Source organism: Chelonia mydas, chromosome 2 (assembly GCF_015237465.2).
Source record: "Chelonia mydas isolate rCheMyd1 chromosome 2, rCheMyd1.pri.v2, whole genome shotgun sequence".
Taxonomy (NCBI): Eukaryota; Metazoa; Chordata; order Testudines; family Cheloniidae; genus Chelonia; species Chelonia mydas.
Window position 1 is genome coordinate 257277904 of NC_057850.1, and position 23526 is coordinate 257301429.

Here is a 23526-nt window from a genome sequence, read left to right on the forward strand (position 1 = left end):
CAGTGGCTGCGCTGGGACGGGTGGCCCGGAGCAGCCACGCCAGGGGCGCGGCTGACATCGCCGTGGCCGGCGAGAGCCGGCCGCGTGCCCTGGACGTAGCAGTCCGACACCAGCACATGGGGTAGCGAAGGCTGAGAGTCGGGGGTGGCTGGCAGATTGCTGATGCGTCCCATTTGCTCTGTGGAGATGGAGCAATCGTCTCGTGGCTAGAAAAGAGGTGTGTGGGCAGGGGATTTTGCCCTGCGCTCTGCTCCATGGCTGGAGAATGGCCCTGGGTCGCCCCTTCCCCAGGCACGCAGAGCAGCGAGGTGGGTTGGGGCGTGCTGGTAAGAAGGCTGTGCCCTTTCAGGTGCCCATCTTCTCTTCCTGTTGCAATCGCTCTGGCTATGGCAGCATGAGCCGGGAAACCAGCCCAGCCAAGGCAGTTGCTGTGTTGCAAGCCACCCCTGCCTCACTGCTGGGATTCCCTCTTCCTCCTCCTTCCCTTCCCCCGCCTGTGTCTCGGTGGTGTGCTCTGCTTATTCCCTTCCCCTGTTTGTCCCCAGGTACGAGAGTTTTGAGGACCCCACGGGCATGATCGACAAGTTTCACTATGGCACACACTACTCCAACGCGGCGGGCGTCATGCACTACATGATCCGGACCGAGCCCTTCACCACCCTTCACATCCAGTTGCAGAGCGGCCGGTGAGACCCGGGGCTGGGCTAGCGCTGGCATGGCAGGACGGTCCTGCTATCTTCTCCAGGCCCTGCTAACGCAGGATTGCCACCTCCCCCACGCTCGTTCTAACTATCCCCTGTGAGGGGGCTTTCACCACGTCCCTTGGGAGACTGATCCGCAGCCTGAGAGCTCGCTGGTGGGGGGATCCTTTCCTGTGGCTTGTTCTTAAATGTTCCTTGCATCTGAGGAGGGAGGAGCCTCTTCCCTACCTTCTGTGTGTCTGTGTAAGGAAGTGTGGACTAGCGAATAGATCATCAGGCTCAGGAGAGCTGAGTTTTATTCCTCGCTCTGCCGGTGACCTTGGGCAAGTCACTTCCCCGTGCTGTGCCTCAGTTTCCCCAGCTGTACAATGGGGGTGGTACCTCTGTGAAGTGCTTGGAGATCCGCTGAGGAAAGCACTAGATATTCTTCATTACCCGTTGCAACAAGTGTCCTAGAGCCGATTCTGAGCCTTGCCTCTGAGTTGATAAAGCAGAAAGAGGGTTTGGCTGGCCCTGTAGCCTGCTGTGGCTGGGCGTCTCATGGGCGTTGTCTGGCACGAAGAAAGCGAGAGTGCGAGAGATGCAGGGATTTGGCTGGCGAGGCTGATTTCTTCAGCCCATATGGTAAACCCGGGAGCTCGCTGGAAGACAGGAAAAGCGACGTGTTCTTGATTGTATCGTTCTAGTGCCTAGACACCCCCACCTAGATCGGGGTCTGTTGTGCCCAGGGCTGGACAGGTATCTAGCAAGAGACAGTGAGGCCCCTTCCCATCTTCGAGCTCGGGAGCTGTGGCACAGACACGTGAAGGGTCTTGCCTAGGGTCACCCTGGCAGTCAGTGGTGGGGCTGAGTCTAGGTCCCAGTTCTCCTGAGTGCCAGCCCAGTGCCTTAGCCCTTAGGCCAAGCCTCACTCTCTTGCCGGCAGGTTTGACTGCTCAGACCGCCAGTTTCACTCGGTGCCCGCGGCATGGCAGGCGCGCATGGAGAACCCGGTGGACGTGAAGGAGCTGATCCCGGAGTTCTTCTATTTCACAGACTTCTTGGAGAACCAGAATGGTAAAGGGAGCTCCTGGGGCATTGCAGCCCGGCTGGCCGGAGTGCCCTGGGTCTAGAGCTGGGGGAGAGAGGCTCGCTGGGGTTGGCATGGGGAGGTGCCTACTTGGGGCCTCCATTTAAGTGCAGGATCCCTTCTGTGACTTCCACTTCAGTTGATCTCTCACGATCGTCGCAGTGACTTGCGGTCCTGGTCTCTAGCCACTGGGCCTGCTGGCGCCCGGGCTCACTGTCTCACGCAGGGGGTAGTGCCCAAGCCAGCAAGGGCAGGAGCTTGTTGGGGGCCCCAGGGCTCTGTGCACATCGTAATTGGGCTCTAGACAGAGCTGGGACGCAGGCTGAGCTCCCGGGCCGGGGGAGCTAATTTCGCCCTGCATGGAGCTGGTGCCTGGCAGGCGTGTGACCTCCTGGGATCCTCAGGATTCCCCGCCCTGCTTGGTTATAGCATCGGGCAGCGTGGTGCGCCGCCTTGCCCTGCAGCATCCAGCATGAGCCAGTGTTGGCCCCGGGGCTGGGTGGGCCGTTGATCTGACCCCATGCCGTGGGATGCAGCGGAGGGGGATGGTGAGCCACCCTGCTGTGTCGCCTTCCCTAGGGTTCGACCTGGGCTGCCTGCAGATGTCGAACGACCAGGTGAACAATGTCGTCCTCCCGAAGTGGGCCAGATCCCCGGAGGATTTCGTCCACAAGCACAGGAAAGCGCTGGTAAGTGGGCAGGGGCTCTGCCCAGCCCGGGAAGCCTTCACCTGGCCTGCCAAACTCACTGATCCCCCAGCTTGTAGGGTGGGGGCTGGGGTTCCCTACCAGGTGGCCCAGACCCATTGGGGTGTCCCCAGCCCGGCATGTCCCTGTGGTGCTCACTGTCCCCGTTCTCTCCCTGTAACAGGAGTCGGAGCACGTGTCTGCCCACCTCCACGAGTGGATCGACCTGATCTTTGGGTACAAGCAGAGGGGCCCGGCCGCCGTGGAGGCTCTCAACGTCTTCTATTACTGCACGTACGAGGGTAAGAGGCGCCATGCCGGGGCCTGGGCAGGCAGGAAGGTTCCCTGGTGGGCGCCTGTCACTCACAGCATCCCCCTCTCTCGCTCCCCAGGGGCCGTGGACCTAGACGCCATCGCCGACGAGACACAGAGGAAGGCTTTGGAAGGCATCATCAGCAACTTTGGGCAGACCCCCTGCCAGCTGCTCAAGGTATCAGGAGCCAGAGAGGGAGTGCCCGACTAACCCCAGGGAGGGGAGGGTGGGGATCACCCAACAGGCCCTGAGAGCAGAGCTCCGCTTCCCCCAGCCAGGGCTTCGGTCCATATATGGCCATGCCATCCACCCCCCGCCCCTCCGGGTCCTTTTGCCCTTTGCTTCCTCTCTTTCCCCGGGAGGCTGGGCTCTGGGATCTCGCTCAGGGATCTGGCACCTCCTGACTCGCTTTCTTGCCCCCCCCCGGCAGGAACCTCACCCAGTGCGCCTCTCAGCCGAAACCGCCACCAGGAGGCTGGCCCGGCTCGACACGTATTCCCCCAATGTCTTCGAGAACCTCAACCAGCTCAAGTCCTTCTTCGTCGAGGTGAGAGCTCTCCTCGCCGCTGGGCTCCGAGGGCCGCCCCCTGCCGGGGAGAGCTTACGGGGGAATCCTCCCACGTGGTGGGGAGGGGGGCCCGTGTAGGCGGGGTATGGGGTGAGTGATGGGGCGGCAATGGCCAGAGCAGGAGTTCTGGGGTGAGGGAGGACACGAGTTCCAGCGAGACGGTGTGGTTACCTAGCTCTTTGGGGCAGGGACTCTCCGGTGGGTCTGTACAGCGCCTAACACGACCTTGTCCTGGTCCGTGACTGGGGCTCCGAGGCGCTGCAAACACCCGACAATGCCCAGTGCTAACGCGACACGGGCGTGCTGGCGGGGCCGCGGCAGTGCGTAGCCCCCGAGCTGCCGGGCAGTAGCACCAGAGCTCTCTGTTCTCTCCAGCAGGGGATCAGCGACGGGGTCCCGCTGGTGCAGGCTGTGGTCCCCAAGAACCAGGCCCATTCCTTCATCACACAGGGTTCCCCGGACGTGCTGGTGAGTGCCCTGGGGGGCATGGCATGGCTTGTTGGCTGGGAATTCGGGGGTGGGGGGGCTCTCAGCTCGTTGCGTCTATAGCCCCCCAGCCGGTACCTATCGGAGCCCCTCTGCTATCCGTTCATTGTATCCTCCCGGCCCCCGTGCACTCAGGGCAGCTGATTGCCAGTTCACAGGGCCGGGGCTGAGGCACAGAGCCATTGAAGGGACTTGCCTACGGCCACGCGGAAGGTCAGTGGCAAAACTGGCCACCGGGTCTCCTGGGTCCCAGCCCGGGGCCTTTACCACAATCCCGGCCTTCCAACTTCCAGCACTTGTACGGGGAAGCTAAAGCTCCCTCCTGCAGCTGACGATGAAGCGTAGGCCGAGCGGGTGTTGGCTCCAGCTGTTCCCAAGAGCACGACCTAAGCTGCTGGCTTAGTAAGTGGAGCGAGAAGGGGATCTGTCCTGCACGCCTCCCGCCGGGCGCGGTGATTTGCCCCGGGTTGCAGGAGCTAGGTAGGGTCAGGCCTGGCTGGTACTTGGCTCGGACACCCCGGAATCGCCCAGTGCGGTAGGGTGGCCATACTGCTGCCATCCTGGTGCTGCGGGACGTGGGTGGAGCCTTTCGAACTAGTCGTAAAACAGAGGTCCTGACCGGCCCCGGCCTTCCCGTGCCCCGTGGCGCTTTCCCAAGAGCGGGGCTGTAACCCTGGTGGCTGTGCACCCTGCGTTCTCCTGCTAGCCTCCCTCCCCTTTCCTAGGTCACGGTGAGCGCCAACGGCCTGCTGGGAACCCACGGCTGGCTGCCCTACGACAAAAACATCTCCAACTACTTCAGCTTCACCAAAGACCCCACCGTCTCCAATGCCAAGTGAGTCTGGGCTGGGAGCCCCGTTACCGGATCCCTCCCTGGCTCCTGCCATGCAGTGCCCTGGGAGAGCCGAGAGGAATCGGCCCCTACGCGGAGTCCCCGGATGCTTTGTCCAGTCCGGTTTTAGGTGGCACAACCCAAGGAGGCCTCCACCCCTCCCCCGTCCAGTAGGCACGCTCCTCCAGCTGTCACCCCACAGCGTAGTGTTATCCCACGTCTTCCAGCCGCTCCCTAGAGGAGCTGGCTCCAAACCCTCCCGGACCAGCAGCCTGCTCCCCATCCCCGGCTCCCAGTCAAGCTGTGCATGCTCATTCCTGGCATTCGCCCTCCAAGGGCCAGTCCTCGTAACCCCTTGGCCGGTTTTGTTGCTCTTTGCTCCATTCCCTCCCATTTAGCTATCTTCTGGCCGTAGGGCACCCCGGCTGAGTGCCTTGGGTGGGTCGCCTCCCTGCTCTGGGACAAGGGGATGCGTCTGAATGGGCAGCCCCAAATGCCTTCTCTGGACACAGGATTGTAGTGGTGATCCACTGCCCCCTTCCGGGTCGTGCTTGTACCCTCCACCCTGCCTGTGCCAGCCGGGGCTCCCAGGCCCCCCTCTCACAGGCCTGGCCCTCTGTCCTCTCCATTACCCCCCACTACGCTGGCTGCCGTTGGGACCTGCTGATGACGCGGCGGAGAGCTCCCGGGAGCCAAAGGGCGGGCAGCTCTCTGGGGCGATGCTCTGTAGCCAAGAGCTCTTGTCTCCTCTGCCAGAACCCAGCGCTTCCTCTCCGGCCCCTTCGCCCCAGGGGTGGAGGTGTCCTCGAAGACACTGACTGTCTCTCCTGACGGGAAGCTCCTCTTCAGCGGGGGGCACTGGGACAACAGCCTGCGTGTCACGTTGCTGAGCAAAGGGAAGGTTGTCGGGCACATCACCAGGCACATAGGTATGGGGCCCGGACAGGCTGGCAGCGGGGGTGACCCGTTGCGGGGCGCGTGGGCCGGTGGGACTCACATCGCTTTCTATGCACCATCCTGCCACTGTTCTGTGTCCCATCCCCCCAGTGCAACTCCACCCTGGCCTGCAGCTCCCCAGCTGTTCCACCCCGTGCCCAGCTGATCAACCATGGCACGACCAACGGGGGCATTAGGAAGACACTGGCAAAGACACTTTGGGCCAGCCAGGGCCCCGGAGCCACCCCTTGCTCTTTGCAGCTTGTCGTCTCTGAGGCCCTGGTGCTTTGGGGAGAGCAGTTACCTGCCCAGAGGACCAGTTGGGGTTGAAATGAGCCATGCCAGCTCACCCTGCAGTCACTAACTTCCACTCCCTCCGGAGTGCCTGGTGGGCTCTGCCCCAAAGTCCCCTTCTCGGGTATGGAGTCTCCAGCGAAGGGGACCCACGAGATCCCAGCCCCTTCTCAGAGCCCCAGGGAAACAGGGTGGGGGTCGGCATCATGGGGCGCTGGGGTCAGCCTTTCGGCAGCAACGTCTCCTCTTCCCCTCCTTGCAGATGTGGTCACCTGCCTGGCGCTCGATCTGTGCGGAATCTACCTCATTTCGGGCTCCCGGGATACCACCTGCATGGTCTGGCAGGTCCTTCAGCAGGTGAGGGAGAGACCGGCTCCGGCCGGGAACACTCTGCTACTAGCTCAGGGCTGGGTCTGAGGAGGCTTCTGGGTGGTTGGGGACTTCCTGGTCAGACACTCGCGTGACGCTTGGGCTCGCTTGTGGAGAGGGCAGATCCCCGGTGTGTTTCGCTCCTGGGTGAGGAGGTGCCATTCTGTAGGTCCGAGGGCGCACTGGCAGCAGGGCTATCCCGATGTCTTCAAAGGTTTTCAAGGTCATTTTGTGTGCATTTGGTTGACTTGATGCTGATTGGCTGGTGGGAGTGGTACTGCTCCCCCCACACCCAGCTCTGCCAGTGCCCCTCACTCCTGGCCCACAGCACTCCCTGCCATGCCAAGCCTGAGTCCAGTACCTTCTGCCATGCCAACCCTGGGCCTCCCCACACAGCCCTGCCAGTGCCCCTCACTCCTGGCCCACAGCACCCCCTGCCATGCCAAGCCTGAGTCCAGTACCTTCTGCCATGCCAACCCTGGGCCTCCCCACATAACTCTGCCGGTGCCCCTCACTCCTGACTCGCAGCACCAGCCTTTGGCTCCCCACACCCAGGTCTACCCAATGCCAGTTCCCCGCACTCCTGGTCCTGAGCAGAGATTGCTCCATCATACTAGCTTCCGTGGAAGTTGTGTGCTGGGGCCGGTTGCCTTCGGGAGATGAGGACAAGAACTTACTCGGTTCAGCCTGCCCTGCTGGAAAGGCTCTGAGCTCTGCTCCCCTAATGCGTCGACCCATGTGGCTGGTGCTTCTCCGAAGCCAGCCTGACGAGTGTGGCTGTGGTTATTCCTCCAGCCTCGCTCAGCCGTTGGGGCTTTGCAAGCAGCATCGGTGGCTTTGCACAGTGGTTCCAAACGCTTCCTATCCCCAGCTTCTGGCTGGCGCTCTGTCCTCTTGGCTCGGTTTCCTCTGGGCCTTTCCAGGCCAGATCCTCCGCTGCTCTAAGCAGCGACAGCTCCACTGAAGCCAGAGGGGCTGTGGGGCCTAGACTGGCTCAGGATCTGGCCTACATACCCTGGTTTCTCTCTCCAGGGTGGGTTTTCCAGTGGCCTGGCTCCCAAACCTGTCCAAGTCCTGTACGGTCATGACGCCGAGGTGACCTGCGTCGCCATCAGCACCGAGTTGGACATGGCCGTGTCGGGGTCGAAGGTGAGGATGTGTCACGGTGCATGTGCGGGGCGGGCGGAAGGCGTCAATGTTAGGAGTTTGCTGAGGTGCCAGTTAGATTTTAGAGCTGAACTCCAACCAACTAGAATTGCCAGTTGGTTAAGTGCTGTAGCCAGTATCAGATACCCCCTTTGTATCGAGTCCAGGGAGTGTTCCCTTCCTAATTTAACGCTGGGCTCTTTTCAGATCAGCTCTTAACTTGAACAGTATTTCTCAAGTCAGGACACTTTGGTTACCAACAATGTATTCATTGATCCAGAACCAGATTAACATACACAGCAGTTCACCGCTCCTGTAGGTGTGCCCCCTGCTCTTGGTACATGCAGCGCACGCCAGCACAGTCTTGCCAGCAATTGTCAAAGACTAGGGTTGAGCTCAGCAGTTACACCAAGGAACAATGCAAACCACCAAGATTTTTTAATAACATTTACTTATGAGCATCATTTCTTAGTACCAAACACGTATCATCACCCTTCCAGCGTTTCGCCAAGGTGGCTGGATGCATTTGTCTGTAAGGCAGTTTTGAGTCCCTGCTGTTTGAATGAATTGGTTGCAAAAGGGACAAGTCTAAAATATCAAAAGCAATTGCTTTAAGTTTCCGTTCAAATCTCTCTTGGGCCAGTTTGCTTGCATTACGAAGGAGAGCATTCGTCTAGCATGAGTTCAACTCTAACCTATGGTTACAGGAGGTCTCTCTAGAGAATGGGCACTTTGTTACTTATATTAAAGAGCAGAAGGGGCAATCCAGTCTGTGCAATGAAATCTCCCCAATTCTTATCCTCTTAACCCTGGAACATGGAGACTGCCCACAGCCGGTCCTGGCATCCGTTGCACTGGGGATTCAGAAGCTTCCTCGTGGGTTCCATCAACTCTGGGGGTCCCACGTGGTGACTTCAGCTTTATAGACTCTGATTTCAGGGCTCCTCTGATTTCTAACAGACAGCTGAGCGCAGCTTTCACCTCTGTTTCTCTTATGCTTCCATCGGTACCCAGTAGATGGTGCTGGCGTATAACACATTTCTTCAGTCCTTTCCCTATCTGAAGGCTTTTTTATGTTTGATTTGTTTCCAGGATCGCATCTCAGTATTAGCCCACGTTATTACCTGGAATTTCTCTCTTTTTAAGCAGTTTCTGTGGATAATCCGAACTTATTCCTGTGTTTATATCTTTCAACATTCCTTCTTTTGGTTCCAGACAATTCCTGTTATTTCTAGGCTGCAGAGTTGTGGTACCCATATGGGTCCCAGGATTTTAGAGAGAGAAGGTGGGGGAGGGAATAGCTTTTATTGAACCAACTTTTGTTGGTGAGTGGGACAAGCTTTCAAGCTACACAGACCTTGTGTCTCCCACCAATAGAAGTTGGTCCCATGGTTCTCAGTGGTAGCAGATGACAGAAAAAGGAGTAATGGTCTCAAGTTGCAGTGGGGGAGGTTTTAGGTTGGATATTAGGAAAAACTTTTTCACTAGGAGAGTGGTAAAGCACTGGGTTATTTAGGGAGGTGGTGGACTCTCCTTCCTTAGAAGTTTTTAAGGTCAGGCTTGACAAAGCCCTGGCTGGGATGCTTTAGTTGGGGATTGGTCCTGCTTTGAGCAGGGGATTGGACTAGATGACCTCCTGAGGTCCCTTCCAGCCCTGATATTCTGTGATTCAATAAAAGATATCCTTTCACCCACCTGGTCTCTCTCTTTCTAGCGTCACAATTATTTACGGTGAACACCAAAAAATCTTCCAGATTCGATGGACATACTTTATAGGGTCTTTGATTGTACATAAGCATTTCATGTTATTTAGGGTTTGCAACGGAACAAGAGCCATTGTTCACACACAGGGAGACGTACAGCAGAATCTCAGAGTTCCGAACACCTCGGGAATGGAGGTTGTCCGTAACTCTGAAATATTCATAACTCTGAACAAAACATGATGGTTCTTTCAAAAGTTTACAGCTGAACGTTGACTTAATACAGCTTTGAAACTTGACTATGCAGAGGAAAAATGCTGCTTTCCCTTTATTTGTTTAGTCGTATGTTTAACGCGGTACTCTGTTGCCTTTTTCCGCCCCCATCTCTGCGGCTGCCGGATTGTGTACTTCCGGTTCCAAATGCAGAGTGTGGTTGGTTGGTCAGTTTGGAACGCTGAGGTTCTACTGTAGATCTTACTCGCAAGACAATCAAATGTGCAGCCTCTAATTTGGAGTGAAAGACTCATTGCTGGGGCAAAAACAGATTATCCACAGTGTGTTTGATTTACAGGGCAAACAAATGGGTAGTTTGTAACTGGGGGTGCAAACGTGGCTTTGATTTCTTGGGGTAACAGGCAGTTTGCCCTATTTGATTTTCAGTCTCACACAGCAAATTATTTCTCATTTGGTTAACTCCCAGCTTCCCCACCTACCTCGTGGCCTATTGCACAATGAGCGTATCATTTTGCGTAGGAAATTAGGTGTCACCCTGGCTTTGGAGTTGTTTGTAGCTAAGTCAAGAGGGAGGGAAAAGGTTTTATCCATCTAGGCAAAAATCTCTCAATTTGCGTATGTTCACTTAGCCATTTTAAGTTCTCTTCCTGGGGAGAGGGAGCCATAGGTGCTGGAGCTACGGGTGCTGGGGGTGTTGCTGCACCCCTGGGCTTGAAATGGTTTCCTGTCTGTCATGCCAGCTCCACCCCTCCATTGTCCTGGAGCTCGCCACACCTGGCAGTCCAGCTTTGGGCAGTCCAGGCTGTTTGGCTTGCTGCCCCGTTCTCAAGACCCCTCTTCGTTGGAGGGCCAGAGAGAGAGCATTCGCCAACAGGAAACCTGCCCATTAAAGATGACATGGAGACTTTAGCCAGCTGGAAGGGCAATGGCTCATCTGTGTCGCCCATCTAGCTTTGGGGCATCCTCATGGAAGGCTCAGGGCAGGTGGAGATTAAGGCTGGGTTTTCAGAGGGCTATGGGAATTAGACACTGTGGGCCCATTGACAGTAAACGGGAGCAAAGCACCCAGTTGCCCTGGTGACAGCCGAAAGGCCTTGTCGTTGTGGCAGGACGGCACCATCATCGTCCACACCATCCGCCGGGGCCAGTTCATGAAGTCCATCAAGCCCCCCTCTGAGAGCTCGCTGCCCGCCACTGTCTCGAACCTCGCCGTGGGCCTGGAGGGCCAGATCATCGTCCAGACCACCGTGGCGGGGAGATCCGCCCTGAAGGTGAGTGGGCCGGGACCTGCGGGCCCAGCAGCAATGCAGGGGCAGGCATGGCCTTTCCCTGTGGGACGCTGTGGGCAAGGACGGGCGTCTCAGACACGGTCCGAAACCCAGCAGGGAAGGGGCAGTAACTCCATCCTGCTGTGGTGATGGCACCGTGCCTCAGAGCAGATCAGCAGCAGCCAGATTCCAATCCCAAATAAACATAGCTGAGGACTTATTCCTGTCTAGGACCAACCCATCCATCACCCAGCAGGAGGCGCTGTTCCCTTCCCACCCCACCCCACGCACAGCTTTCCCACTTTACTCCTGGGGGAATTCTGCGCCAAAAAATTATAAATTCTGCACACCATATTTTAGAATTCTGCATATTTTATTTGTCAGAATAACACATTATAATCACACCAGTTTCAGTTATTTTGGTAATTTATTTCAAAATACCTATTAAGTATGTCTATAACAATACAGACAATGAAAAAGATTCAGGAAATGTTTTTTGACAAATAGATTCCTTACTAGGCATATTAATACAGAACTCTGAGTAATAATTCATTCAAACTACAATACAGAACTGTATTTCCTGCCTCCGCCCCCAGAAGCAATGCAAAGGCTTGGGGGAGTCAGGGGTAACAGAGGAGCTGAGGGAGAGGGAAGGAGCCTGGGAGTGAACCTGGAGGGTTGTTGGGTGTGGGTGGGGGGCAGCAAGGGATTGTTAGGGAGCCTCCCCCATGCAGACCCTGGCTGACCCCTGGCCTCTCCCATTCAGTCAGGCACATGTGCCCTTGTCCCCCCTTCCATATATCCCTCCACCCCCACTCAGACACCCTCTCCCCCCGGTCCCCATGTGTCCCTGTTCCCTGGTCCCCATGTGTCCCTGTACCCCCTCAGCCACCCCTTTTCCCCCATGTGTTCCCATGCCCCCTCCCCACAGCTCCATGTGGCCCAGTGCCTCCACTCCCATTCAGCCCCTGCCCCAGTCTGTCACCTCCCAGCCCCATGCTGTCTGTCCCCCCATATTCCTTGTCTCCTGACCTGGCCACACCAGCAGGGTGATGTCAAGCAGGCAACCTCTTCCCTTCCCTATTGGCAGCTGGGACTGGTCCCACCCAGGAGGGGGTGCTCTGTTCTAGCACCACAGCGGCCCCAGGTGGGCAAAAGGCAGAACTGCAGAAATTTTTCGGCAGAAGTTATTTTCTGCTGGGGGGGGGCGGGGGATGACATTATTCGCGGCACATTAATTATGTGCACACACAGTGGCGCAGAATTCCCCCAGGAGTACTACTTGCTATACCTCAAGGAGCCTCTCTGGGTATGTCTACACTGCAGTTAGACACCTGCGGCCCGTCAATTGTGGTGTAGACATTCAGGGACCTTCCTGCCTCACAGGATCCTAGAGCCTGGGCTCCAGCCCAAACCCAAACGTCTACACTCCCATTAAGCAGCCCCTTAGCACAGGCCCTGTGAGCCGGCATGGGCCAGCCGCAGGGTTTTAACTGCAGCGCAGACTTAGCTTGAGAGCACACAGGGAAACTCAGTCCAAACTGGTGAGTTTCTCCTGGTTTCACGCCTATGCTGGGAGGGTCCCACGATGCGTGTGTGTGGCTGTAACTGTGTCTAGAGATATGGAAAATTTGCAATCTCCAACAGGGAAAATGAGAGCGAAGGGTCTTGTGTAGCATGGAGGTTTCTTGCAGATGGTTAGCCCGAGCACAGCCGCTGCTCTGGTTTCAATGGCTTCGTCGAACGAGGTCGTTCCATGTGATTGCAGGGAAGAGTGCTCAAAAGTTTCTTTCTCTCTCTCTCTCTCTGAGGCTCCATCTGTCGATCCAAAGTGCTGGTTCCCATCGTGTCTCAGTGCATTGCATAGCTCTCCTCCTGCAGTGAGACCTGTTGCTTTTCTGTCCTCCTGGTCACATTAGGTATTTGGCCACTATAGTAAAGCGCTGCTCTACTCTTAAAAATGGCATCCCCACCTCCCATTGACCTGCTCCTGGCGTGGATCCAGAGGCATGTTTTACTGCAGGCTCCGGGGAGATTTTCACTCTTCCAGCCCTGCAGAGCCAGCACTGCTAAGAGGGAGGAAGCTGGTTCTTACTCCTTCGTGCGCATCACCAGCAGAATTGGGTAGTAAGTTCCAGTCGCGACTGTTGCAGGCAGTGGGAGGCGTTGCTGATGGTATAGCTCGGCCTGCAGAACCTTAATGGCTGGTGATGCCCAAGAACGTAAGAACCAGGCCCATTTGAACGGGGAGTCACGGAGAGGTGGTGCCAAGGCCATTCACCCAGTCGCGTCCTAGAGTAGAGGCGCGCTTGGAAAGCTTTCACCCCATTGTCGGTTGCTCCCCCAACGCCCTTCTCCTTTCTCTTGTTGAAGGATAAATTTGCCCTGCACCTTTATTCCGTCAATGGCAAGCATCTCTCCTCCGCCCCGCTGGAGGAGCAGGTCACTGCCATGTGTGTCACCGAGGAGTTTGTGGTGCTGGGGACCATGCAGTGTTCTCTCCAGATCTTGGATCTTCAAAGGTAAATGTTCCCTCATCAGTTTCTTGGGCCCACCACCAGAGCCGTGTATCACTCCCATGCAGGGGACGAGGGTCCCGAGTGTGTCACAGCCGTGATCCTCCACTTACGGTGAACGCTCTTCCTCAGTTGCTGTATCCAAAAAACCACTCAGCAAGTGGGTCGACAGCATAGCTTGTGGGTCTTGCATATGCACCTCTCTTCACCCCAGGGTAGCCTACCATCTTCTGGAGGAGCTCCCAATGCAGGCGAGAGATGCTCATGCAGCTGTTAACATCCCGTTTTTATTTGGGGTGAGGTTAGGACGTGGCTGGTACCTTGCGCTCAGTAGCCCAGGAGGTGAAATGTACTAATGGGTAAGGCGCTGGCCTCCCAAACTGGGGGTTGAGGGTTCGTGTCCCATCTGGGGGTGAGGTGAACGCGTTCTCTGGCCTGTCCCCTGCAGGAGGTCAGACTAGGTGATCACAATGGTCCCTTCTGGCCATAAAGTCCATGAATGGGAGTGGAAATTATTCTTTTGGGATTAAATTGAAATCCCTCTGCTGGTTTCCCAGGCCCATAGAATCTGTACTGATGAGGTGTCCGTTAGTATCTGTGGGCTCCTTACAGGGATTAGGACGCTGACGTTCACAGGTTGGGGCAAACCTGCCCGTGGCCCTGTCCAGCTGGATCTGGTCTTGCTGGCTCTTGTGGGTGAAAGAGAATCACCCATTGTAACTGTCTGCGCGGGGCTGGGGCTGCTGGGGACATGATGGATGGCGCTCAACCCTGGATTTATCAACCCCTGAAAATGTGGTTCTCCCTGGGTCAGGGTCTGCCCTGCTGGCCTTGTGGGATGCTGCATGGCAGGAATTCCAGATCCGATTGACTCTGCTTGCAAAGTGAAATGGTTTGATTTTCCTCCCCGCCAGCCTGGGATCTGAGAGTCAAGCTTGGCTTTCTCCTTTTCTCGTGTCGCCTCCATCCCAAAGGGTCTGTGGAATAAAACGCTGCCCTCAGATGCCTGCACAAGCCAGTTGCCCCAGTGTGGCATTTGTCCCTGCAACTGGGACTTGGCTAACTATTTGACTGATGTAGGAGCCAGAATGGGACCCAGCTCCCTGTCCCGCAGCTGCATCAGCTTGGCAGGGTGAACAGGCGTGAAATGCAGTAAAATCCCCAGATCTGGCTCTGAGCGCAGCCAGGAGCCGGTTTGCTGAGTGAGCAGGATGCTTTGAGAGACCCCCAATTTAAAGATCCTGGAGAGGGGGGTGGGTTTGGGGGGTCTCTGGCAGGGCACCCTGCCCATCTGCCCCTTTCCACAGTCCTTGCTGAGTCCCCAGCAGCTCTCCACACTGTTTAAAAGCCCCCCTCCTTGCCATTGCAGCCTCCAAGCAGCGGTGTTGCCAATGCCTATGAAGGTCCCGGTTCACAGCGTGTCCGTGACCAAGGAGAAGAGCCACATCCTGGTGGGGCTGGAGGATGGGAAGCTGATTGTGGTGGGAGCGGGCCAGCCCTCGGAGGTAAATGGAGACCGTCCCCTCCTCGGGGCTCAGTGGGGGTGGGCAGGGGCAGGTGCAGTATCAGCTGGAAGCACCAGTGAAGTAGTTGCATGATTGGAGGGGATGCACCTGGCTGGCAGGAGGGTGAGACTGGGAAGGAGCTGCTCTCCTGGCCAGCCCAGGTAGGAGCCTGGATGGGCCCATAGACAGAAATGAAATCAGAGCCATTGTCTGCAGACTGGGGGATTGACTCCTCGTGGGCAGCGTGACGGCAGGGCTGGATTTCCCACAGCAGAACGCTCGAAGTCCAGCCCCTCTGGAGCGTGAAATGGCTGGGATCAGTCAAGACTTAGCATGAACCCTTAGGACAAAGGTTCTCTCCGCTGCACCCCGCCCTCTTCGGTGAGACGGCTGGTCCCTGCCGGAGGGCGGGCTCCAACCCTCGAGGGGCTGGGTGTCCCGGGGGCCAGGCGGCTGCCCAGCCCAACTGTGTGATGAGACCCTGGCCTGGAGGGCAGGGCTCCGTAATGTGGGATGGCTCCCTTTACAGAAGCAGGGTCTGTAATGTAGCCAAGACAGACTGCAGCCCTGCTTCCGCCGAGCCACCCCATCCCTCTCCGCAAAGCACCCCCACGCCACTCCTCAGCCCTGCCCCTTCGTTCTGCTCTCTCCCCAGGTGCGGATGGGGCAGTTTCACAGACTGCTGTGGCGTTCCACGCGCCGGATCTCCCAGGTCTCCTCCGGAGAGACCGAGTACAACCCGCCCGAGTCCAAGTGACAGGCCTGATGTGAGATGACCTGTCCCCAGAGCATTACTGGGCAGAGATGTCCTGCAGCAGGAGGTCTCTGAGGGGTGGCTGAGGGGGCCGGTCCAGCCACACCACTCAGATGTGTCTGCACTTCCCCGGGAGCATGGCGATCGCTGTGAACCGCGGGAGCACTGGGTCTCTCGACCACTCACTCTCAGAGCGTGCAGAGCTCAGGATCCCTTTCTGAGCCAGGGGCCTTCACCGGTGACTCTGGTTTGCCGAGCCAGGATGCGCGTGGGACGATCTGGTATCCGCCCCAGCCTATCCCGTTTCCTGCAGAGCTTGAAGTGGAAAATGTTTTTGTATTATTCTTTGTGACTTTCTTGCTGGACGGAGAGGACGGGAAGCCCACAGCCGGTGCCCCTTGCCGCCCAGCAGGGAAATGTTGCAATAGATGTGAGGCGACGACCGTCGCTGCATTTTCAGTCCTTCTTGGGTGGCCTTAACCAGACCTTGTTGCACTACGTAGAGAACTTGTACCAAAACCAAGAACTGCTTTCAGCATGAGGCCGGTCTGCTGCAGAAAAGCTTTAATGTGATGAGACTGGCAAGAGCCTGCTCTGTTTTCCTCCCAGATGTTGAATTTTGGCGGGCAACAAATACCAGGGGCCCAGAAAGATTCCTACTGACCGTCTTGAACCAGCCCCAAATCCTAGATGTGTATAAACCCCCTGCTGGCAAAGAAGGGTGTTCCGCTTTCATTGGGATTCTTCCGAATATGGTTTGTCTGCCTCTTCCACCAGAGGCACCCAAATTCAGCGCCTCCCAGGGCCCCAATCATTTTCCGGTGGAGCCTCCTAACTTTCCTATCGATTTATACGTTTTTTTTTTTTAAGAAAACAAAAATAAATGTGCACAATCTTATTGTCTCCCAAGACTCGTCTCTTCCATGGAGCACGAGCCGGCATGGCTCATGGGATGACTTCACCAGCAATAAAACCCTGCCGTTGGTTAGCTTTGCCTTCGTCCTGCAGCTCCGGGGCCGTAGCGGAACTCCTTCCTGGCTGCCTCTGGCTGCACGCCGGATACCCCTGCTTGTAGGGGGAAAGAGAATTCTTCTCACCCCACCGGGAGAGGGTCAGGCTGCCCTGCAGTCAGCGCAGGTGCAAGAGGTGTGGGGGTTTGCCTCTCGCAAGGAGCGCGGCTCTTAGTAAGGCAGCACGCACCGCCCCTTCCCCAACAGAGCAGCCCTCGAAGCATGGCATCTCCATAAGGGCTCCCGGAGCCAAAGCAGAGCTCTTCCGAAGCTTCGAAGGGCTCGGTCCAAGCCGGTGGAGGTGAAAGCGAGAGGGATCATGACAGAAGTGAGAAAGCTCCGGCAATAGACATGAAGCAATACTGGGATTTTGTCTCTTTCACAGTCTGGGCCCAATATTGATCCCATCTGCAAATGCCCCCACTCCAGGAAGGCCCATCTCTCCCTCCGACACACTGTCTGTTTTTGATACTGAAGTGGCACACAGTAAATAGGAATTCGCCCAGAAGGAGGCTTGTTTTTGCAGCCAACAGCCAACACTTCGCTGCTTTTAACCAACTGGGTGGGTTGGGGGGTGGTCCAGTCCTACAGACTTTCCATCCCTGGTCATGGTGAGATTTGAAACCAAGCTGGCACCTTCTCTGAAGGACTCAGGTTCTGATCTCTGTATGACCAAGGCCTTGTTGATCCAGGGAGGAACAGGGGAGTGGGGGGTTGGGTTAGGCTAGAAGCAGCTGTCTGAGGCTATTGCACATTTGTGCCCTGGGCATCTCCCCATTCAGACATAGCTTACAGCTGCAGGGAGCCCAGCAGTCCCTGTGAAATGGAACATTCCATGTTTACGATGCAGGGCAGTAGCCCATCACCAGAGCGTCTGGGAGTGAATGGCCCCCGAACAAGGGGGTGATGGATCGGTACTTGTAGGACACGGTTACTGTCACTTAACTGGAAGGAGGAGGGAGCTGCCGTGTTGTTCCCCACATTTCCTCTCCGATTTAAAAACTCCCCTTCCGTCAGGTAAGCCAGGGGTGGAAGAGACTGGCAAGGCTTTACTCCTGCCATGCTCCAGATGCGTCTGGGCGGAGAGCTATGGAACCCACAGCCTTTCTGCATCATGTTGATGCTCACAGAGACAAGCGCCCTGGTGTCATTCAGCTCTCCCTACCCCTGGCGCCAGTGACTGCCCATCGCTATTGCAGGCACAGCCCTCCGGGCTGGGCCGGGCTTTGGTTCACAGAGGAAGGGCCGTGACTAGCTTGAAGCCATAGGGAATTCCACACCTGACTCCAACCCTGCTTGAACATCTGGAGATGTTGGAATCTTGGGCTGAGCTTCACAACCGGGGCCCCTGTTCTCCGTAAACGGCTGGATCTGAACTCCCCAGAGATGGGGGAGGAGAGATTCGGGTCTGGATCCAAACCTCATGGCTTCAGAACCACGTGAAACTTCACAGTCCTAGAGTCAGGAGGGGTTGTAGTGAGGTGGGTTGAAGAGTAGCCTCTGTCCTTTCCCCTCAGCCCCCGAACCCATTCCCTGGCTCTAGGAAATGGATCTCTCCCCCGGCTCCATATACTCTAGGTATGTTACGCCATGTTACTAATGCCACAGTGTGGACACAGACTGCTCCCCCATGTCCAGGGATTTCTCCTAGAAGTCGCAGGTCCCTGGTGAAGATCTGTGGGAGGGAGGCAGGGCGGATGGTGTGAAAATCAAAGAGATGGTCAAGGAACATTAGGATTTGAGTGCAGTTCTTGACGGGTTGAAAGCCATGTGCCCTGGGTTGCTAGTCCCCATCCCATTCAGCGGAGATGTACTTTGCTTTTATTATTCATAACGTTGGGTCATTAAAGCCGCTGTACCATCCATCCTCGCAACTTTCTTCCATCGGTCCTCCAGGGTCCCTTTCCATCAAACTACAACGGATGATGGTTATAAATGGTTTGGACCTTCCATGCCGTTGACACCTCCTGACCAAAAAAGGGATGGTCACTGTCTTGGGACACTGTAATTCGGTAGTTTCTTTCCAACAAGGGCTGAGAGGAGAGGACGTGGGTCCGTTGTGGCTCACGCTGGAGGAAACATCTACTGTAGGCCTGGGACAATCAGCTGTAGATGCTGAACTGCAAATGCTACTAATAAGGGGAGAGAGGCTCTCTAAATGCACCGCTTGTTAGCCACTGGACCCTGTTGCGTGCGGAGGCTGCTACTGGTCTGGAGGTGACTTTGTGATGGGTGGCTGGTTAGATCACACTTGTGCACTGAACAGTGCCTCAATTCTCTTCACAAAAGATTTAAAAAAGCAAGAAGAACCAACACTGGGCAAGAGGCTCAAGCAATGCTCTCAACTTCATTCCCTGGGTGAAGATCAATGTTTAACCACCGACAGTGCAATATTTGCAACTTGTAGAGAAGACTCTTTTTAGCATGTGTGCTGTATTGCGGTTTGTGTGTATATAATACGAGATATATATATATATATATATAGGTTTTGTAACTTTTTTGAATGATGTAAATCTAAAGATTTCTATTCCTTTTTTTTCCCCAAAAACAGGGTGGTAAGTATTTGGAGCCTCCCAGAATCCTGCTGGCTTTTATAGAGCACTGAGGGACCTACAAGCCTCACCATGGATTTGTCTGTCATCCTTCTTAGAATTGCTCAGGCCAGTGGAAATTTGAAGGGGTCTTTACTGGCCCTGTTCTGAAGATGCTTGAATTCTAGGGGTACCTGCTCTCTGGTTGGCCTCTGCCATGTTCTTCTACTTGAAGAAGTTTTTCTTTCCCTCCTTTCACTTTGCTTGTACCTTCTCTGGTTTTATGGAGTCAGGATGCAACTTGCTGAGGGATCTTCCCACTCCAGTCTTCTTCACAAACAGGAATGCTTGGGCCATATCTCTGAGACTTCTGTGTGGGGAAGGGTCTGGCAGGCTTGGGATGCTCCCCTTCAAAGGGAATGGTTTCCTTCTGACCCTGCAAGATTCCTTCCGGCTCCGCCCACCCCTGGAATAACAATGTGAAACCTGATCTTCAATCTTGAGTGTCTACATTACACGGCCGGGTTGGGGGCACAGCTGTTCAAGTTGGCATTTGGGCAACCTAACGGAAGCACCCAAATTTAGAAAAAAAACTGGCCCCCATGCCTGGTCCCTGCGTGCAGTGGTATGACACTGGGGTGGTTACATGGTGGGCCACCTACTTCTCTACCTCTTCTGGGAAGTGAATGGCTCACGGTGGATCTGCCTTTTGGGGAAGTGAATTCAAGCAAGTGGTTTGACCAGGGTAGCACCACTGGTACTCCCAGCTCTCCGGCCTGCCGGATGTAGCGTTGGAGCCTTCATGCCAATCAGGGGTGCTACCTACTGGTCTCCAAGCATCCTGAATCCTGGGGAGGAGGGGTGTTAACAAATCCACCTTCCTTGTGTCAGATTGCGTCCCACCCAGACCTGAACGCAGTTCTCATTCCTGTATGGACTGGAGCAGTGTTTGCTTGGGGAGACTGGCAAAGCATTTGAAGGGACAGGGTTATAGCTGGGAGCCAACCCAGGAATTCAGACTCCCCGTCTCTGACCAAGTGGTCCTCCAGGCATTATTTATGGGACCATTGCTTATGCTTTTCCTTTAGAACCAGCCTTGAGGAGAAATGGACAGGCGAGTCTTTCACTCACACTCCAGTCCCCACTGTCCGGCAGGAAAGACAAGGGTGAATGACAAATCCACACAAGGGGTGTGTTTGGTGCTCAGAAAAATGTATTTATATGGTAGCTTTGTCTACAGATTCTTTCCAAAAGCAAAATAAAGCACAATCCGATAAACATTTATGCCTTAAACTTGAAGAGGAGCATGGCCTCATTCTGTAGGGGGACAGGTTATCTGGTTTGCTAGCAATGTACGACGTATGTGATCTTTAATAAACTTTATAAAGGAATACACGTTTCTCAATGCCTTGACCTTCCCTCCTCCCTCCCCCACTGCACCCACTTATTGTGTAATAAAACTTCACATTTCTTTAGCGTCCTTCATATGAGGACCTCAAAATGCTTGACAGCCGTACATGAAGACTTGACTTACCCATCTGCAATATGGGATCTTTCAGTCTTGGGAATTTTGACGACTTGCCCAAGGTTGTACCCCAAGTCTGTGGTGGGGCTAGGCGCAGAACCCAGGTGTTCTGGTTTCCAGCACAGTTCTTCCCCATGGCCATCACTAAGTTGCATGGGTAATTTTTTATTTTTTTTTTTATTTTCCTGCAGCAGTGTAATCTCATCTATATTGCCACACTGGCTATTGTTTGTGTTACACGTTTTGGGCCAGATTTTCTAGTCTGCCTTCTGCGTGTGCAAACAGATGGCACTTTGCGAACGTGTCTGAAAACCTACAAATACATTGAACTACACAAGCGAAATGATGCCAGGAGCGCAACGGGGCTGAGTTGAGGTTGCTGCAATGGGTGTACAGCTGTTTGCACTCACGTCTAAACTATTCCCCCCAGGGCAGCCGACGTTGCCTCTTGCCGGGCTGCAGTTATGGACCTCGCATGCGTGGCAAAAGAGTTGCCCCAGGCTGGAAGCATGGGCCCCTTTGCTGCACTGGGTTTGCCTCCATGTTATTTGCCTGGCTTCTGAATGTCTGTGTCGCTCGAGCCTATAGAGAGCATTCTCAGGACAACTCCTCTCCCTCCATCTACCCAGCTTCCTCTATTGGGGCCCAACCCCTCCTTCTTGCTGAGATGAGATCCGGGCTGGGCTGGGCCCTCCCCCCCAGCAAAAGAAGATTCAGTCTCTACCCCACCCCCTCCGAGATGGTTGCCCACCTTCCTGAGTTTTGATCCCTTCCCCCTGCCCCCTGGATCTGCCTCCCCCCAGCCTTGCTCTCCTCGTCTGGTCTTGCCCTATAGGGGAGCCGGGGACCTCATCACAGGGGGAGAGACGCCAGGGCATTGTGGTATCGCTCTTTGCCATCATCCTGTGCGCCCAACCGCTGCCCTTGGTCCAGCCAGAGCTGTGCCCTGCCCTGGCCGAGCGCCTGCCGGCTTTCCGAGTAGCCACGAGGCCTGGGGCAAGCCCTGGCTGGTGGAGCTGAGCCTGGCGTGCGAGAACGGCAGACGTGCGGGAGTCCCTGGCTCAGCAGCGGGTGGGGAGGGTGTCTGGGGCCGGGGAAGCCCCAGCCAGGCCGGGTGCCCCCTCCTGGGCTGTTCCTTTGAGGGGCGTTAGTGCTCCAGTCTCAGGGGAGGGGCCCAGGCCTCACGACCTTGGGCTCCAGCACCCTCTGAGGAGTTGGTAATAGCGGAGAAATTCATTTATCTACGCCTGAGGGGGCCCGGGGCTTGTGCTGCCAACTCTCCCCCTGCACTGACCCGCATCAACCAGCTCACGGGATGCCCCTTTTTTCGGTGTTTGCCCTGGCGCTCTCATCTGGGCTCTAGGGGGCGCCCAGGAGCCAGTCTGCCGTGGGGGTGGGGGGGCGCCATGGCTCATGCCCAGCGCCCCAGCGCTCCTGCCCGGTTCATGCAGGCATATTTCCGTCAGATGTTTCTGAGGATGTTAAATTAGTTGCAGACAGGAAGTGGCATGGGGGGGAGGGGGGGCACATTCCAGGCCTTTACAGCCTTTAATCACCCAAATGCAAAGCAGAGGAGGCCGAGAGGAAGAATCGCCGCCAGCCACAGCCGGGGTGGGAGCCGCTGGTGGCAGGGTTTGGCTGTGCGGGGAAGGCTGCTCCGGCTGGGGGGGGAGGAGGCAGTGGTGTCTTTGGGCCGTCGAATCCCAGGGTGAGCGGCCTCTGGCATCAGCCGCTTTCCAGGCAGGTGAATTCTTCAGTAACGTGCTACAACCCCAGCTGGTGGAGGTCCTTGTGGTTACTGTGCCGCCATGGGCCGCGGGAGCCCTGGGTTCCACACTCTCCCTGTGCAAACATGGGCATGCCTCTTAGCCGCTCTGTGCCTCGGTTTCCCCACTTGTGCAATGGCGAGATGATAAATCCGGCTGTTGACGAGCCCCGATGCTGCGCTGCCGGGAGCCCTAGACATAGCTAGGTAGGTAGATTGCCCCTGCTCTGGCTGGAGGAGGACAGAAATGGTCCTCTCCTAAATTACGGCCCTGCCTCTTCGCTTCAGCAGAGGTAGGGGCTCACCGGAGGAATTGCTGCTCTCTGTGTTCTGGGCCCGCTGTGTGCCAAGAGAGAGGCCCTGGTTCCAGCAGGGGGCGATCTCCCTTCTCTCTCCTGCCCTCCCTGTCTGCCGGGGCTTTTTAGGGTGCTGCCCCCACATCTCTTGGGCCATGCAGGCAGACGGGGCAGGGGACGCTTCTCTCCCTGTTCCTCTGCACGGCCGCAACCAGCAGCTCCAGCTCTGGCCAGCTGCCCCTGACCGCGGCAGCAATGTGGAGCACAAGGGATGGGTGCGGGAAAGTGGGGGTGCCCAGCCCTGGAGGGGAAAGAGGGGAGCCCAGTGCTGGGGTAATACAGGGTCAGAACTCGGGGGGGGTGGGGGCGCTCTAACACCTAGGGCCTCCTCCTAAATAGAGCTCATGTGCCTGGTGAGTGGGGACCCTGTGGGACCAACTGCCTGGTGATAGGATGAGCGGGGGGCGGGGGGGCCTTGAACTCGGCTTTCCCTTTTCCCAGAGGCTCTCGAAGATCCCGAGGGCGGGGGTGCTGCAGGCAGTGCGCAGAGAGGGTGCGAAGCCTGGATGAGTCCTCCAGGCCCTTCCTTGCTCCAGGCCGTGGGGCGCCCCCTAGGAGCCCTTTGTGGGATATTCTTGGCCCACTGCTGGGCACCGAATACCCAGGGAGGGGTATTGGGGGAGATGCCCTGATTGCTGCCACATACACACACACACACACCCCCACCGACTCCCCAGAGGAGTGTGCCCTGGATGGACTCCCCACACCCATCTGTCCCCGATTAGCAGCTCCATGACCTCATCTCCTGCCAGGAATCTGGTCTGAACTGGGGACTGTTTACATACCTGGCTGAGTGTTTAAAGCCCTGGGTGACTCAGAAGCTCAGCTGGGGGGCGGGGGCGGGGGCGGGCGTGGGGGGGGGGGGGGGGCTGAGCAGTGCTGGGAAGGGACGGAGCACTGCAGAGGATCGTGCACTGGGGAGAGAAGTTCAGATCCTGATGCAGCTCCCCCCATTGTGTGCA

General features: G+C 56.4%; 1 protein-coding gene across 1 annotated transcript in view; it reads left to right on the top strand.

The window, feature by feature from the left end:
- Positions 1-20309, top strand: part of NBEAL2 (neurobeachin like 2) — a 111482-nt gene extending 91173 nt beyond the window's left edge. Inside the window, 15 exon segments of the mRNA XM_037891295.2 lie at positions 546-686; positions 1627-1757; positions 2350-2459; positions 2641-2758; positions 2849-2946; positions 3200-3316; positions 3716-3805; positions 4549-4658; positions 5412-5584; positions 6148-6242; positions 7287-7403; positions 10444-10605; positions 12976-13124; positions 14488-14623; positions 15279-20309. Of these exon segments, the coding sequence (XP_037747223.1) occupies positions 546-686; positions 1627-1757; positions 2350-2459; positions 2641-2758; positions 2849-2946; positions 3200-3316; positions 3716-3805; positions 4549-4658; positions 5412-5584; positions 6148-6242; positions 7287-7403; positions 10444-10605; positions 12976-13124; positions 14488-14623; positions 15279-15380 (1849 nt within the window). The 3' untranslated portion in view covers positions 15381-20309.
- The last annotated feature ends 3217 nt before the right edge of the window (positions 20310-23526 follow it).